This window comes from Lactuca serriola, chromosome 3, assembly GCF_051521515.1.
Source record: "Lactuca serriola cultivar US96UC23 chromosome 3, Lser_US96UC23_V15, whole genome shotgun sequence".
Classification (NCBI taxonomy): domain Eukaryota; kingdom Viridiplantae; phylum Streptophyta; class Magnoliopsida; order Asterales; family Asteraceae; genus Lactuca; species Lactuca serriola.
Genome location: NC_136410.1, coordinates 19,245,548 through 19,263,365, shown reverse-complemented (window position 1 = coordinate 19,263,365; position 17,818 = coordinate 19,245,548). Strand labels below are relative to the sequence as shown.

General features: G+C 33.8%; 2 protein-coding genes across 2 annotated transcripts; both read left to right on the top strand.

The window, feature by feature from the left end:
* The first annotated feature begins 4,459 nt into the window (after positions 1 to 4,459).
* LOC145091609 (uncharacterized) lies at positions 4,460 to 10,736 on the top strand. The gene is made up of 22 exons (XM_079029362.1): positions 4,460 to 4,844; positions 6,302 to 6,556; positions 6,648 to 6,772; positions 6,873 to 6,917; positions 7,023 to 7,104; positions 7,193 to 7,261; positions 7,353 to 7,523; positions 7,609 to 7,674; positions 7,773 to 7,841; positions 7,979 to 8,047; positions 8,119 to 8,180; positions 8,282 to 8,551; positions 8,635 to 8,771; positions 8,867 to 9,000; positions 9,095 to 9,151; positions 9,238 to 9,348; positions 9,445 to 9,499; positions 9,609 to 9,664; positions 9,775 to 9,833; positions 9,942 to 9,993; positions 10,087 to 10,208; positions 10,303 to 10,736. The coding sequence occupies exons 1-21, from the start codon at positions 4,680 to 4,682 to the stop codon at positions 10,153 to 10,155; spliced, it is 2,178 nt and encodes a 725-aa protein (XP_078885488.1). The 5' UTR covers positions 4,460 to 4,679; the 3' UTR covers positions 10,156 to 10,208; positions 10,303 to 10,736.
* A 1,416-nt stretch (positions 10,737 to 12,152) lies between these two features.
* Positions 12,153 to 13,711, top strand: LOC145094286 (uncharacterized). The gene is made up of 6 exons (XM_079032561.1): positions 12,153 to 12,410; positions 12,496 to 12,708; positions 12,825 to 12,904; positions 13,002 to 13,077; positions 13,163 to 13,252; positions 13,341 to 13,711. The coding sequence occupies exons 1-6, from the start codon at positions 12,300 to 12,302 to the stop codon at positions 13,476 to 13,478; spliced, it is 708 nt and encodes a 235-aa protein (XP_078888687.1). The 5' UTR covers positions 12,153 to 12,299; the 3' UTR covers positions 13,479 to 13,711.
* Positions 13,712 to 17,818: the final 4,107 nt, after the last annotated feature.

Here is a 17,818-nt window from a genome sequence, read left to right as displayed (position 1 = left end):
AAATAATCTTCCATCGAAAAGTCATTTTTTTTTACGCTTAACGTCTCTAAATTAACTAGCCCTGATCTACGGGCGTTACATAGAGTGAAAACCAAATTGATTATCGTTTTATGAAAACATAATCGATGGAGAAGAGGATGAATGTTCTTGGTATACTGATCTACAACGTCACCGGTCGGACGTCAGAGTCGTTGGAGTCATAGTCGTTTCTCTTACTGGGTGGGTTATTTTTTAGTATCCTCGCATGCTCTGTCGTCGTCTGTATGGAGATGACGACACCCGTTTAACAAACCCTAATCGTCACCACGAAAAGCTCTAGCTCTTCGCCGCCACACTCCTACGATTTTTCAAATCTGTCTTGGACCAACACTCGAAACACCAAAAACCTAGAAACGTTGTGATCTTATTCATTAGATTTTGTAACATCCTGTTTTGGGGCTAAAAGTTTTGGGTGTTTTGGTTAAAATAAAAGTTTCTTTAATTCAAAATAAAACACAGTGAAAAGAAATAAATAAATGAATGGAAGTACATGATTTTGATTAATAATCATAATAAACATGTTTTCTAAGCCATAAATAGATTATGATAAAGTTTGGGGGCCAAAAGAAAACTTTAAAGGTTTAGGGGCTAAAAGTGTCAATTCTTATAAACTTGTTTTTGACCTAAGAATTTGACCAAATAAGCATCCCAGGCTAGATTTGAATGAGTTATGGTGGGTAGGATCAATTGTATACTAAAAATAATTTTTATTAAGTTTTTAGCCATTTTATGGACCAAGTATGAAAGGAATTTCAAATGAGGGACCAAAAATGTCAATTCGGTAATTCTTGAAGGGCGCCCGAGCCCTAAAGCGCCTCATGCGTTTCGACGTAAATCAGACCATATCAACATGTTTTCCTATTTTCACTCTTTTTCTTCTCCTCTCGGTTTCAAACCTCTCCCACCATTTTGGATCGATTTTCCCCACTTAATCCATGGTGTTTTCATGATTGGAATGTTTAGATGAATGTTTGCTCAAATCATTTTAAGAATCTTGCATCTAAGGTAGATTTCTTCCCTTTTTCCCTAAATTCGAATTAGGGTTCATGTTGAAGTAAAATATGAATTTCTTGCTCTATTGGTGATGTTTATATGAAATTAATGTTGTAGTTTCCTTCCTTAATCCATCTCCAAGATCCAACCAACAAATGATTGTGAGATTGGAGTTGTTTTGATGAACTTTCTTAACCATCAATGGTGAAATTCAAGTTTATGTTTAAATTTGGTGAGTATTGTGAAACTATTGATGTAGTTTAACTCCTTGATCTGTCTACAAACTCCAACTAACAAATAGTTGGGAGATTTTTGAGTTTGAATGGGATTTGGTGGGTTTCTAAAACCTTAGATCTACAAATATGAAGTTGAACCTTCAAGCAATGATATGAGATTGAGTTTATGGTTAGATGATATATTTTCCATCAATTAGTGATCTATTTATCAACCTTTTGGATAATGGTGAGATTCCATAATGTTTGAATCAAATACTAGTTTCAGTGATGGTAATTAGTGATCTTTCTTCTTTTTCTTTATTTTTTTAAATCTAAAAATGATAAATATAAAACAAAAGAAAATAAGAAATAAATAAATAAGGGCAAAATAGTCTTTTTTATGTCCACATGGATGAAATGTGTAACTTTTAAACTAACGATGGACGGTCCTATTTAATTTTTAAAAGTAGAGACTGATCATGTCTTCTAACACCTAGGGACGATTCATATAATTTACTCTAATAATTATTGTAACATTCCACAAGGCATATACATTTGTTTCGTTTTGTTTCGCAGTTTTGATGTATTTATTTATTGATATGATATTTTTATTAGATATTTGTGAAATAGAAAAGGTTTAAATGATATAAGAAGCTACATAAATATTTGGATTTCTTTTTATTCCGCCACCAATTGATACGTCTCTTTTAATGCCCATCCCATGCTACTCAATGTCGAGAATCATGGTGGATATATGTTTCTAGCCTTTTGAAATCCAATATTTAAATAATATATTTCTTAATCAATGATAATATACCCGACTAACCGACGTCATAAATATTTTATTATAAGTTTTGAATTATACAAAAATAAACAATATTATACGTAAATGATACAGACGTGTTTGACACAAAATGTTTGAGATTTTTAAGTTTCTAACGTTTGACAAAACACTTTATTTTGAACAAAAAGTCTTGTTTGACTCTACAAACTTTTATTGTTTAGTTTAAACAAAACGTTCCAAATGTAAAAGTTATCTCACGTAGCATTTAATAAAACGTTACCAGCTATATGTTATCCGCTACCAACTAGTTTTGTCAAACACCCTTTATATTTTTTTCACAAAGTTTCAATGCCCCTGTCTAACCACACATTCTATCCTGAACTGAAAGATTGAGATTACTAGCATGCATTACCTTCTAAGATAAAGAACGGATGGTTATCAAAGAATGTGATAATGAAAAATTAATTATATAATAGTCTCTTATAAAATTATATTGTTATAATGATTGTTATTTCAAATTATAAATTTAATTACAACTTGTAATATGGATACAACTGTTGTTGGATAGGTGCACATCGGTGCGATGAATAATAATGTAACCTGCTTTGTTCTTTTTGACAGGTTGTGATTTGATTAGTTATACATTCATGACTCTTGTTTGACCTGTTATTACAAAACCATGGTGGGACGATGCTAGATGATTTTTTCATACTTATACATTTTTTATAATTATCATTAAGTTCTCTATTTTTCTTTTTGTATTTTATATTATTGACCATGTATATTTTCCTATTAATATTGGTCATTGTCATCGGATAATAACAGACAAGCTAGCTATACAACATGACTTTAAATATATATATATATATATATATATATATATATATATATATATATATATATATATATATATATATATATATATATATATATATATATATATATATATATATATATATATATATGGTAGTTTTGCTCTGGAAGATAGGTTTTAGAGGCTTAAATGTGAAGGAAAATTTGAGAAATTTCAAAATGAAATTGCCACAACTCTAGATGACATCGACTATTGAGGAATGCATGCTTGTCGCGACGACTTATCGTCATTAATTTTGTTTTGGTTGAGGGGTTGTCTCAACAAACAAACATGACTCTTAGAAGGTTGGTGTTTCTTTATTTGAATGTTTTTAGAGCAATTGCTATCGGGTCATCATTTGATCATACCTACAACATCACAAACAACCGTTACGACTTTTCGTTATAGGGTGACTTGTATTTATAGGAAATCTTTTGCAAACCTCTTTAATTATGATAGATTATTGTATCTAACATTTATATGTGTAACACTTATTTGTAATCTATATTGCGTTGATTACTTTCTATAACATTTATATGTATAACACTCATAAATGATACTTTTGTTATCATTACTTAAATCAAAACTATACAAAATGATATAATAATATTGAAAATCTATAATAGTATCATCATGCTGATTACAAACTTAATTTTTGAAAAATATATCAACAATTTATAATTGATACATTATTTTTTTCATGACCAATAAAAAATCTTCTAACTCTAACAACATCTACAAGATGGTTTCATTCTGCCTCAAGCATGTCAATCTCCGCACCTGCACTACCAAAGCATGTCAATCTCCACATTCTGTCACTTTTATTTTTTTTTCTTATTATGAACTACCTATTCTTTTCTTTCCATTCACATATTTTGAGAGAAAGTCTTCATGCTCATTATGTATCATGTATTCGACTATTTTCGAATCCTTTCGGTTTCCTTATTCAGCCCGTGTCATTGCTTTGAATATATAATTGAGCATCTTAACTAGTAGCAGTTGATTATGACCACCATAAAATGAGTTTATATCAAAACAAATATAACAATCTTTCATTTCATTATGTCAAACACCAACTTCAAATGAACTCATTGTATAGTCGCTAAAAACGTTAGGTTTAAAACATTTTTGTATAACACCAAAGAGCTTGTAGTTTATAGATATCAAGTGTGTTGAAAATATGCTCATCTCTAAATGGTGGAAGGTTCAAATCATGTAATAAATATAAAATATAGATAATGAGTAGATTAAATGGATGTGTGTATTAGCCGTTAATAAATATTTTATATAATATTTAAGTAACATGGTAAGTGATAATTAAATATTGTTAATTGAATTCATATGTAGATGACAAATGACTTTTGTGAAATGGTAATTTTTGCTGCGGATAGCCTACTAATTTTAAGCTGTTTTTTTTACTATTTCAAAAAAGTGTATAATAAGATTAGAATATTTGTCTCTTTTTCTACCGTATATGTCATATGTAGTATGATACAGTTGAAGAAAAAAACGCCGAGAGATACCGAAATAGAAAAAAGAATAAAAAAATATAAATGATCGAAATAATGGGAGTTTGACGTGAAAGGCCGAGACGGAAGGGGTGCTCGGAGTGTGCTAATAAAAATCAAATCTAACATAAACATCGCCAACTTGGCCGAAGCTTTTCTTGGACTTCCGACTTCCGACTTCCGACACCGACCGAGGAGTCGAAGATTTAGTCCTCACACTCCATTCCATTCCAGCAACTCCTCCTCATATCACCGTTTCCTGTTTCTTGTGTTTGTTTATTGGAGGGATGGGAGGCACTCAGAAGAGCTACACCACTAATCCAAATGATTACAAGCTTTTAGAAGAAGTAGGTTACGGCGCCAGCGCCACCGTATACAGAGCGATCTATCTCCCCACCAATGACGTCATCGCCGTTAAGAGCTTGGATCTCGATCGCATCAACAGCAATCTGGTAATTCCATTGCTCCCTAACTTCTCTTGCTGTCTTGTTTCCTTTTCTGATTAGGGGTTGCTGATTCAGCTATCCAGCCACCAAATGAAAAAAAAGGGCATTTTTGCTTCTTTTTTATTCAGTTGAAATTGATTTTGTTTCCGATTTTTGGCTTGTTATCCTAGTTAAATGCACAAATAGGGATCGACTTCTTACGAATTTAACATCATCATACATCTACTTGTAATGTTCTTTCTTTCTTTTTTTTTTTTTTACAAACTTCAGTGCGATCACCTTGAAAAGCGTTATAATTGACATCGATCTTGGAGTTGAAACTTGGCCCCTTTGACATGAGAAGTCAAACCACATCCCCTTCTTCTGGAAGGGGGAAAATTCTTAATCTTGTGAAAAATCCTACCTTTTTGATTTACTATACCCTGGGTAGAGATCAAAAGGCAGTGTTACGAAGTTCTATCTGTGATCTGTCTATTACATGGCCCCTTCATTTTGTGCAAACTCTAGAGACTTTCTTTTGAGTTTATTCGTGGACATGAGCGCTAACTGCATAAAAGATAGCGCTAACAGAACAGGCTTGATTACAGTATTAGGTTTAGACCAGTTTGGCTTGCCAACACAACTTTAGCCATGTTCACGTAATGTGCCAAGCTTTTAGAAGCACTAAATGTGCAATCAACATAGAATTTATGACAGCCCATCCTACAATAATAAAAAAAAATCAGAAGTTTGAGCACCTTATAGGCTTTAAGCTGCTAGTTACTAAATACAAATATGGTTTTAAGTTGATTTAGAGGTTATTGGACTTGTATGCTACTCTAGGATTGGGCTTTACAAAATGATGATGTTTTTGTTTTGTTGCATTCATAACGCCTTTTGATCGTTTTGAAAAATGTTAAATGCTTAAACCTAAAAAAGAATAAGATCAAGTGAGGTGTTTTTTATGGGTAAATGGCCACTTTTATCATGTAAAACCTATATTGGTTGTGATTAATCAAACCTAGGTCTTCTAAATTCTGGCCAAATAAGTATTAATGCATTGTCTTTAAATGACAATAGATATATAAAAGCATGTTGAATTACTCGCCATGCCCATGCTGTTATGGATAATTTATTATGATATTGTTTGGGCATCAACTTTTTTATATGGTAGATACAAAATGATACCTTTGACTTTTGCTACATGAAAACAAACACGATAAAGTCAAAAATACTTCATCAATTAAATGCAAAGTTTTTAGATATCATACCTAGACATTTTGGATAAGATGATAAATGCAAACTCATCAAAGTAAGCAATAGTAACTATCTTCAAGTTGTCATCATGAATGACAATTGACATGTTTTTCTTTTGTTTTCCAAACATTTTTTCAATTCCCTGGCTGACATCATAAAAACACAATCTGCAAAAATTCATGATCGATCTTAGGGTTTAATATGGTGATATGATATGATACATACAGGATGATATTCGAAGGGAAGCACAAACAATGAGTTTGATAGATCACCCAAATGTGATAAGGGCATTTTGTTCATTTGTTGTGAAGCAAAACCTTTGGGTGGTTATGCCATTCATGGCTGAAGGTTCATGTCTACATCTGATGAAAACAGCGTATCCAGATGGATTTGAAGAGTCTGCTATTTCTTCTATCCTCAAAGAGACTCTCAAGGCATTGGTCTACTTGCATCACCATGGTCACATCCACCGTGATGTTAAGGTCACTAAAATCTTTCTCATCTCATAATTCTTCTTCTTGTATAAATAAATTAATAAATAAATAAGTTTTGTTATTTGTGTGTTTGTTTAAGGCTGGAAATATACTTCTTGACACTAATGGAGTGATAAAGCTTGGGGATTTTGGTGTCTCAGCTTGTATGTTTGATAGAGGTGACAGACAACGTTCCAGAAATACTTTTGTAGGAACTCCTTGCTGGTTCGTACAAGTCAAACTTCCTTTTTTTTTTTTTTTTTTTTTTTTTATCTGGTCAAACCATTTTTTCATCACTTTTCACCTTATTAATTATTAATTACAGGATGGCACCCGAAGTCTTGCAGCCTGGAAGCGGATATGATTTCAAGTCAGTGTTTTTCTTTTTCTTCCTTAATAATAGGAATTTATATTATATATTTTTTTTAAATAAATAAAAAAATGTCATTTATCTCTGTTGATCATTTATTTACAGGGCTGACATTTGGTCATTTGGAATTACTGCACTTGAGCTGGCTCATGGTCATGCCCCTTTCTCAAAGTACCCTCCCATGAAGGTTGGTGTTTTTGATTATTATTATTATTATTCTTTTTTTATAATTTTCTTCACATATTTAATTTATACTATGTTTTGTGTGGCGACAGGTGCTGTTGATGACCATTCAAAATGCACCACCTGGACTTGATTACGACCGGGATAAACGGTTTTCTAAGGTAAGATTTTCTCTTCTTTATTTCACATGTTGTTTTACAATTACATTGATGAGTAATAAATAATAAGTTCCATTTGTGAAAAAAAAAACAGTCTTTTAAAGAAATGGTGGCAATGTGTTTGGTGAAAGATCAAACAAAAAGGCCAACTGCTGAGAAGTTGTTAAAACATTCTTTTTTTAAGCAAGCTAAAGCTCCAGAACTTTCTGTCAAGAAACTATTTGGTGACTTGCCACCACTTTGGCATCGTGTCAAAGCCCTTCAGGTATGCATCCACTTCAATCTCTTAATATTTATAAAATTTTATTTTCACATTTATTTATATATAACTCATAAATATCTATCTGCAGCTAAAAGATGCTGCCCAACTAGCACTTAAAAAGATGCCTTCAGCCGAGCAAGAAGCCATATCACATGTCAGAACCATTATTTATTTATTTAATTTATTTTAAATATAGTTTTTTTTGTCTGTCTAATTCTTTTTTTCTTCTTTATGATGATAATAAATAAACAGAGTGAGTATCAGCGAGGTGTTAGTGCTTGGAATTTTGACCTTGAAGAATTAAAATTCAGAGCATCCTTGGTATTCATCTTATCATAGATCTTTGTTTTTTTTTCAAAGGACATTCTTTTTTGGTAACTGTTTAAACATGGCATTTTGCTTTTTGTATTAATTAATCAATTATAACTGAATTGTTCAATTGTTTGTATTCACCGGAGGTGCAAGATGATGACGAAATTCAAGATATCAGGGACCTTGATGTAAATTCAACTTCATTTGCCAATAATGTAAGAATATGTATACATATATTTTAAAAGTATTATCCAAACTTTGGAATATTAACTTTTCTCTGTTACAGGAAGCATCCAATTCGAAGGCTGCTACTATTGAGAAACATTCGACAAGCGAGATTGAATCTAGGTCAATATTTATTGTGCAAGTTTTATTCACCAATTATTCTTAATGTTGTTGTTCTTTTTATATTATAGTGTTTTAATGTTTAAGTGTTGTTTTTTCTTCAGTGATGAAGTTGTTGTCCCATCTGAATCCCTAAGCAATAAAGAAAGCAATCTGCCAGAAATTGATGATAAAGGAAGTATTATTGTTGAAGAAAAAAACAGAAAAGAAACAGAGAAACCACAAGCAGATAAAGAAGCAGTAGTAGCACAGGCTAAAAATAGAATTTTAACAACAACAGGAACAGGAAGAAATCGCCAAACACAGAGTGGACCTCTTGTGGCTGCTGCAGTATTGAATCATTCAAAATCTGACAGGACTCGTACTTTAGAAAGGTTTATTATCTTTTCTTTCATTATTGATTATATTTGTAAATATTATATTTTTCTGATTTCATTGTTGTTGTTTATACTCATAGGTGTGAAACTGAAAGCTCGCAAGCTGTTGATAAAATCCATCATCAAGTAAGAAGAGCTCCCAGTTTTAGTGGTCCTTTAAACCTTCCAAACCGAGCTTCAGGAAACAGTTTGTCAGCTCCAATTAAACCATCTGGAGGTATTTTTTTTTTATTCATTTCAACTTCAATGAAACCCCTCTTTGTTTTTTTTTTCTTTTAATATATATATATATATATTTTTTAACTTGTACAGGATACAGGGATTCTTTGGATGATAAGTCAAAAGCAAATTTAGTACAAATAAAAGGACGATTTTCTGTGACATCAGAAGACCTGGATCTTGTAAAGGATATTCCATTATGTACAGTTCCTCGAAGGTCCCCCCAGGTAAAATTCCATATTTGTAAATAAGTAATTTTTTTTTTTTTTTTTTTTAAATTTAATGGCGTTTGTGATTCATTATTATTTAATATAATAACAGGAGACATTACTGAGGAAGTCTGCGAGTGTAGGAGAGTGGATATTTGATTCAAAACAGGTTTTTATTTAATATTATGATTTGTATACTTTCATGCATTGATGCAAAATTATACATTTCTGATTTTTATTTTTTATTTTTGGCAGCCTACACCTAGGGAGATGAATAGCAGTTCTGTTTCTGTACATAACAATTTACCTGCATCAGTTCTCATGCCCCACCTTCAAAACCTCTTTCAACAGACATCACTTCAACAGGTAAACTAAACTATGCTTACTTTTTTTTTTTTTTTTTTTTTTTTTTAAATAAAAATCATCAACCCATTTTAATTTTTAATGGTGTTCTTTCTCCAGGATCTTATCTTGAATCTGTTGAATAGCTTGCAACCATCTGATGTAGCAGCAGAAGGTGAGTTAAAATCTCCATTTATTATAATAAACAATAAAAAAAAAATCAATGAAAGTATGTTGCTATTTCTTTTGTTTAACTAAACTTATGTTTTCTGATTGTATTTCAGCTTCTCAAAATGGGAAATTGCCACCATTGCCTCGCAGCTCTGAGAACAATGGAGCTGTATGTTTATCCTTTCTCGTTTATTATGCATTACTACTTTGTGTTCTTTGAAATAATTTCAGTTTAAGCAATAAACATAAATTTAATTTTTTAATGGTAATTATTTTCAGGTTGAAATTTCTGATAGAGAACGTTTGCTGCTTACCAAGGTTTCTGAGCTACAATCCAGGTTGTTACTTGTTACTCAATATAAACTGGGTTCCTGTTTTTTCTTTTTCACTTTTTTTCTTATATGTTATGTCTTGGGAAGTATATTTAATTTTTATATGTTATACAGGTTAACAGTCTTGACCGAGGAGTTGAGTGCCGAAAAGTCAAAATACGTACAGGTGAGTTGACCGAGTTCTTGAAATTTAATTTGTATTAAAAAAAATTAAAAATGAATTAATAAGAGAGTTAGTTGAACCTTGTTCTGGTTTCAGTTACAACAGCGAGTTGATGCTATTACAAACCGGGAGGATGGCCAGAAAGGTGAAGCTGATGCTTCTTAATATCCACCTGGAAAATACAACTCATATAATGCTTGCTTGCTGTGTATATTCTGGTAATTAAACAAAAAAAATAATAATAATTTTTGTTCATTCTAATTTTATTCAGCTTTCATATAATGGGTGGGTGTTTTATTTAATTGGAAACAGTGGAGATGGTGATGAAGAACAGTTGGATGGATGTGTAATAAGTTTTTGAGTAGCAATGATATGATATGATATGATGATTTCTTCTTCAAGTTGAAATGCAAAAAAGAAAAAAGCAAAAACAATCAATATCTTCTTGCGAGGGTAGTCAGGAAACCATTTCTTTCATTCATTTTTCCCTGTGTAAAAGACAAACAGAGAAAGAAGCGCATGGATGAAGCTCATCCCATTCACCATTCTCATTATATATTTATTATTATTATAATTATTATTATGTATGTTTATGTTAATGTGTCAATGTTGTAGCAACAAACCCTGTAATTTCTCGACAAATGTTCACATCATCATAAGTTTTGTTGTATTTTCGGATTTTCTGGAAACTCTTATATATAGCACAAATGTGAATATCACAATAAAACGTAAGTAATTTGTGTTTATTATTGTGTTTATCTGCTTTGTCTTTGTGTATGCAATAATCTATAAAAAGAGTGAATTGTTCTTAGCATCGAGTTTTATGTTCGAAGTTGACCAAGACTATCAATGAAATATCATCAATTCTAAGGTGGAGAGTTCAAATCTTCAAATTTAATATATCATATTTGAGCCACTATGATTGTTATATATTCCACGGAGAAAAAAAATGATAATATACTTTATTCGTTTAAAATTGCAAAACATTTATTTGGCAAAAAGTATAATTAGGTGGGACCCATGAAGGCGGTGAATGCTTTTTATAAATAGGTTTTATAAACGGAGAATCGTGAGCAATATTAAATGTTGTCTTTGTTTTTTGAGATTATGATTTAAGGTTCAAGTTGTTCGTGGACATAAGTTGTTCGTGGACATAAATGAAATTAAGTAGTTTATAAATATATTAGATTTATTTGTTGTTAAAAAAAAAAAACTAATTAATGTCCATGTATTATTATTATTTTCTTGTCATTTTTGTTGTCTTTAAACCCATTTTGATTTAATGTTTTTTTGTTTTTTTTTTTTTTAATTTTTTGTTGTTTTTTTTATTATTAATATTATTATTTAAATAATTGATTTGATTTAATGTCTCTTTAACTTTAACTTTATCTTTAATAATAAAGAAATTGATTTGATGTTTTGTTTTTCTTCTATTGTTACGTCGATCGGATCATTTGCAAAATTTCATATCTTATATCTTTGTTTTTGTCTAGATCATTTGCAAAATTCATTCGAATATTTCATATCTCATATGCTTGTCTAAATCAATATACTTACAACGATTGAATCATATGACGGATTTTCAAACAGATCATGTATGTTTTTTTAGATAGTTTTATTATATTTATAGGTTGAATCAGTTTTCAAACTGATCATGTATGTATTTAATTTGTCAGGTGTTTAGTACTTATGAAAATCTAAAGGAGTGAGTTGATAATGTGGCACAAACTCTCATATATGTGGTCATTACAAAGAGATCAAAAACGAAAACAAATGACTATGTTTCAAAAATCATTTTAGTTTTGTAATCGGAGTGGTGTCTATAAAGGTAAAAATACATCTGGCAGAAATATAGGTGGACGTCATCCATATGATCAAACTCCTAAATTGACAAAAAAAAAAATAGCATTAAGATCATTTATTTAATAAATTTTAATTTTTTTAATTTATTTAATAATAATAAAAAAAACAAAAAAGATAAAAAGAACACAAAAAGAAAAAATAAACAAACAAAAGACATGTGATGAATTTAAAATATGATTGTATACTTTATATAAAAAATTGTTGGATTACATAGCTGGTTATATAAATAAAAACAAAACATGGTTATATAAATAAATAGTACGTATCTAACAAGAATAAAGTCACATGGTTTGGGATAAATATGAAATATATGAACACATGAGGGATCGAATATGACCAGTGCTAAAAGCCAAGCCTCGCTCCAACACCACCAACAACCATCCGGCGACGTTTAGAAGCGCCACTCCTCAACTCCTGAGTCACCGCCGTTTTCTGCTCCTCCGGCCATGAACTCTCTTTCTCTCGCTCCTTTCTCCTACGCCTGCAACTCTTCTACCCTCCCAAAACTCAAACCTCTATACACACTTCATCATCACCCTTACAAAAACGTCAACCAGGTCATCTTTCACTTTTTTCGTAATAAATTTATCGTTGTTGATGCATGATTTGATTTCTGAAATCCATTTGGGTTCTTTTTTATAGAAACGGAGAATCAGAAATGGAAAGTGCAGGGCGGAGTTAATGCACGATGCGCCGTTTGTTGTCGCTATGGGTTCGTGTGTGGTCAACTCGTTGGTGTTTCCTCTTCCTGGAGGTCCCAATGACATTGAAGATGGTGAGTCGGCGATCGATTCAGCTGATGCAAGGTTTGCTGTCATGGGGATCATAAGCTTCATCCCTTACCTCAACTGGATGGTGATGCCTTTCTCTTGATTCCGCTGCTTGATTAATTAAGAGTTCATGCTCTGTACATGATCTTCATTGTGTTTGTTTTTGATGATTGATTGTTAATTATGTCTTATTGTGTGTAGAGTTGGGTTTTTGCTTGGTTGGATACCGGTGATAAACGTTATGCTTTATATGCCATTGTTTACTTGGCTCCTTACTTAAGGTTTTTAAACAAACTTCTCATCTACTCTTTCCATGAAGATATATATACGATCATCACATATTCGAGAGTGACAGTTGGCTATTGGTTGCGATTGCAGGACGAACTTATCACTGTCGCCTGATGAAAGCTGGGTGCCTATTGCGAGCATTGTTCTATGCATTCTTCACATTCAGGTAAAAGTTATCTTTATCATAACTGCAACTTCTTCTTCTTCTTCTTCATTCGATCATGCTGATCTGATGATTATACGATTAACAGTTAGAAGCGAGCATCAAGAACGGAGATCTTCTGGGCTTCCGGTTATTTAATTCCACGTTTTCAAAGAAAGATCTTAGAATCTCGGAACAGGTACTCATATAATTTAATAACTTTCTTTTTTCTTTTTCAAATCTTGATGATGGGATTGGGGTGTAAACTTTTTTAATTGGCTAATTAGGGTAGAAGAAAAGATGAACAAAACGGGAAGTTGCTTTCTTCAAATGATGAAATAAGGGATATGATTAGGGGTTGGGGAATTCCTAAAAAGCATGCCCGGAAAGCTGAACATTTGGGTGACAATGGAGAGGAAGGGTAAAACCGTAGAACCTTGAATTATTTGATTAAGGTATAAATCAATTTGTGTATTTTAAACATGGCAATGTTTTGGGTCATGGAAGTAGAAAAAGAAAACAGTTGGGATTGAATGTGCTTTTTGTTACCACATTTGTTTGAAACTGTGTCCGCTCACTTCAATCATTGGAATCATTCAAATAGGACAAATAAATAATGTTATGTTATTTTTTATGAATAGATCTTCATATTTACCAATCATTTCTTCCATGGTATTTTCTTTGGTGTTTAATATCCATTTTCTTAGTTATAATTCTCTCCCGTTCTATTCCGAACATTTTATATTCCATTTCAAATGGATTCTAGTAGTGGCAAATCCAAAAGCCAAAATCGCAATAGTTGAAATGAAAGCGGAAGCGATTCACAAGATTTGTCATATTTCATTCCCGAAACCCAAATCTCAAATCATACGAAATTCCCACAATATCAACACCAATATAGCCAACTTATAATACAACATTCATATGACCAATTTCGGTTATCTCAAGATTTTAATCCGTTACCACACTATCAACGTTCTATTCCCGAAACCCAATTCCAATATTTCCCTCTCGAGGTATCGCAATTTCGCGATGCTCAAAACGATGATCAAAAGAATCTAGCGATGAACCCCTTCCCCTCCCTCAAACCTAGACCTCAACCCATCCCCTAATACTCAATAAATTATACCCAATGCCAAAAAAATCCTGAAAATGGTCTGACAAGGAAGAGGTGGTGTTGGCGAAGGATTATATCGACATTTCGGAAGACAAGGAGCATGAAAATCACCAAAGAGGGGAGTCTTTTTGGGAGCAAAATTTGGAAAACTTCATACATCAACCGAGGGGGGGAGGGGGTTAAGATCGTTATAAGCATCAAGTGAACTACTCGAAAGGATGTGTAGGCGAAAGTTAACAATTTGAAATGCATATAAAACCAAGATATATTTACGTTGGCACAAAGTGAGTATTGCAAACTCTTTAAAATAAAAGCTTCTCTACACGTGACGACATGTGATATTTAAAATTACGACCTATATGGTTAACAGTCGAACCAATGGGTGAGAATCCCTTTCTCCATCCAAAAGCACCAAAACATTCTACTCCAACACGTACATAACTTCTTCCAATGCACCATTTGGATCCAATTTCAACGCCTAAGCTCTTAATATAATTATGGAGTTATCAACTCAAATCCATAGTTTTCCGAATTATGTAACATCCATAAATTTTCATAAAATTTAACCTTTTCAAAACAACATTTTTCTATAGAAGTGTTTGTAAAAACCTATGTTTCCAAAACATTATTTAAAAAAATCAGAATCTCTTTTAAAATAGTTTTCAAAACATTCACATTATTAGAGTTTCCCAGAAATCATAAGTCCAAAACACGAGGATGTGACAGTCATGCCTTCACCTTGCCATGATTCACTGAAGTACCTAAAACCATAAACCATTAAACCAAAACTGTAAGCACGAAGCTTAGTGAGTTCCCCCAAAATACCAACACCCAACCAAATAACATATACAAATAACAGCATGCATACAGGGCCTTCAGCATGACTGGAATGCCCCACCGGCCTACAGTCCATCTGGTATGCCACAGAGTCTTCAGTCTGACTGGAACGCCCCACCGGCCTACAGTCTATCTGGTACGCTCACAGAACCTTCAGCATGACGGGTACGCCTCACCGGGCCTTCAACCTATCTGGGTTCTACGGGCTTTCGGCCTGACTGGTACGCCCCCACCGGCCTTCAGTCTATCTGGGACGCCCTGGGTCTGTTGGCCTTTAGCATAAAGCAGGTCCGACTCAACCCAACCGCACACACAAACCAAGTCGACATATACATAACATATAAACATACATATAATGTACCGACATAAACATTATCGGGTTTGTTGACTGATAGCACTAAGCAGTACAGTCTCAACCTAACCTTACTACATCAACACATGCTACTGGAAAACATATAGCCAGAATAGATATCAGGCAGATCTAACAGATCACTAAGCATAACAACTTCCTATCTACCAGGATACCGATCTAACAGATCATAACATCATAGCAACATCCTATCTACCAGGATACCGATCTAACATATCATAACAACATAACAACATTCTATCTACCAGGATACCGATCTAACATATCATAACAATACAATAGCATGCATAACAGGATATCAATTCAATGGGCCGACATTGGTGCCTTCGACCCACAAGTACAGTAAGGACAACTCACCTCAAATGCAGAAGCTCCCCGAAAGAAATCCCTAGTTGCTGCCCTGCCGACTTCCCGAGCTATCAATACCAACAACACACCCAATTAGCAATTGGGTTCCATGCCATAATCCATAATCCATACTTGGGGTAAATGATCATTTTATCCCTGACCCAACATACACCAAAGCTGAGGCCTAAAACCAAAAGATCCACAAAGGCCCACTAATCCCAATTTTTCAAATTGGGCACAACCCATATGGGTCTTATCCTAAGCCCATAATTTTCCTTATTACAATTCAGATTACTTCAAGCACCCCTTGGGACAAACTTGGTCAAAGAAATAAATCGAAAGTCAAAGTCAACGGTCCAAGTTGACCCAACTCGTTGAGTTTCTCTATCAATTTGCACAGATCGAGAAAAACCAAGCCAACTCGCCGAGTTACTCTATCAATCTAAAAATGTCGGGGAAAATCGATCCAACTCACCGAGTTTATCTAACAAACTCGTCGAGGTCGCCAGAAACCCACCTCTTAACACATTAAGCACTTAATCCATTGGGATATGACTCCAAAACATAGATCTGACTTCCTTGAGCTGGAAAACCACGTAAAGTTGCCAACTTTACGTTCATGCATGTCTAAATGAAGCTCTTAAGCTTGGAATGGACTTAATAATTGACTTAATGCATGCATGACACCAAAATCCTCATAAGGCTTGCACCTTGAAGCTCAAGGGTACCAAAACCAACCCAAGTCTGGAAGAACAACCCCTAAAATGACTTTACTCCATCATCATCCCCAAAAAGAGGCCAAAACACCAGAAAACCCAAAATAAGGAGATCTAATTGAATATTAAGCAAGGTTAGGACTTTATACCCGAATGTGCTGGAAATGGAGCAAAGAACCCATATCTGAAAGCTCCTACTCGAACCACCACTTTGCACCAAGCTTTTCTTCCTTCAATGATCTTCAAACACACCAAAACACACCTACAATGAGTTCACAACACTCAAGGAGGCTCTAGGGTTTCAAGATTAGGGTTATGGGCTATGGAGGCTGGAAATGAGGCCAACACCTGGGACTTAAGGTGTTTAAATAGGGTGCAACACCCTACAATTAGGGTTTCATTCTGAGTGGCCAACTCATTGAGTTAAGGCTCCTCAACTCGTCGAGTTGCCTCATTAAACTTCGCGGTCAAGCCAACTTCTACTTGATAAGTTGAGGCTCCTCAACTCGTCGAGTAAACCCATTAAATCCCCACGATTTTTCATCTTCAACTCGCCGAGTTGGCTCCTCCGTCTCGCCGAGTTCAACTTGAAATTGGCATAATTCCACAATTAACCTTCTAGATTCTAGGTGCTATAACTCTCCCCCACTTAAATTAGATTTCGTCCTCGAAATCACTCCTTATTAATACTCATAACAAAACGACCAACCTGATGATCACAATCGGAAATTATCCGCCTAAGACAGTCTTCCCATGGTAATCAGAACCCAAACCGAAACTTCCATCTCGAAGACAACAATCAAAACTTCAGCCCACGCAAACCACTTCTACTCTTCTGATACCTGAAATCTATAATGGTCTGACTCCCTAACATACCACCCACATTGAAGCAACTCCATGCCAGGCTCTCAACGAATAACATACCAACCATAACACTTCCAACTCTGATCATACAACGGTCTATCCAGATCTACCAAATAGTTCTTCAAGCCCGATGAAGAACGAATCCTCAATATTTGGAATACTAACCAATCTTACCTCTCCTGATATCCGCGACCCAAAGTCTCAATGGTCTGACTCCCTGTCAGACCTACCCCACCAAACTGTTACCAAGCCAACCTCATAGAGTCTTGTACCAAACAAAATGCTTCCAACCCCTGATCACATTGTTGCTTTAAAAGGGAAACAAAGTTACTGGCCATATATAGCGACATAACACTTATACTCGACAGAAGACTCAGATAATCCTTCGAGTAGAAGATTCATTCCTACAACGGTTAGACTCAGAGTTGCGCAACAGGGTCAAACCAATTACTCTGAGATTATTTAATCCCGTTGTGAGTGACTTATCATTTCCCACATACCCAAACTCTCCAC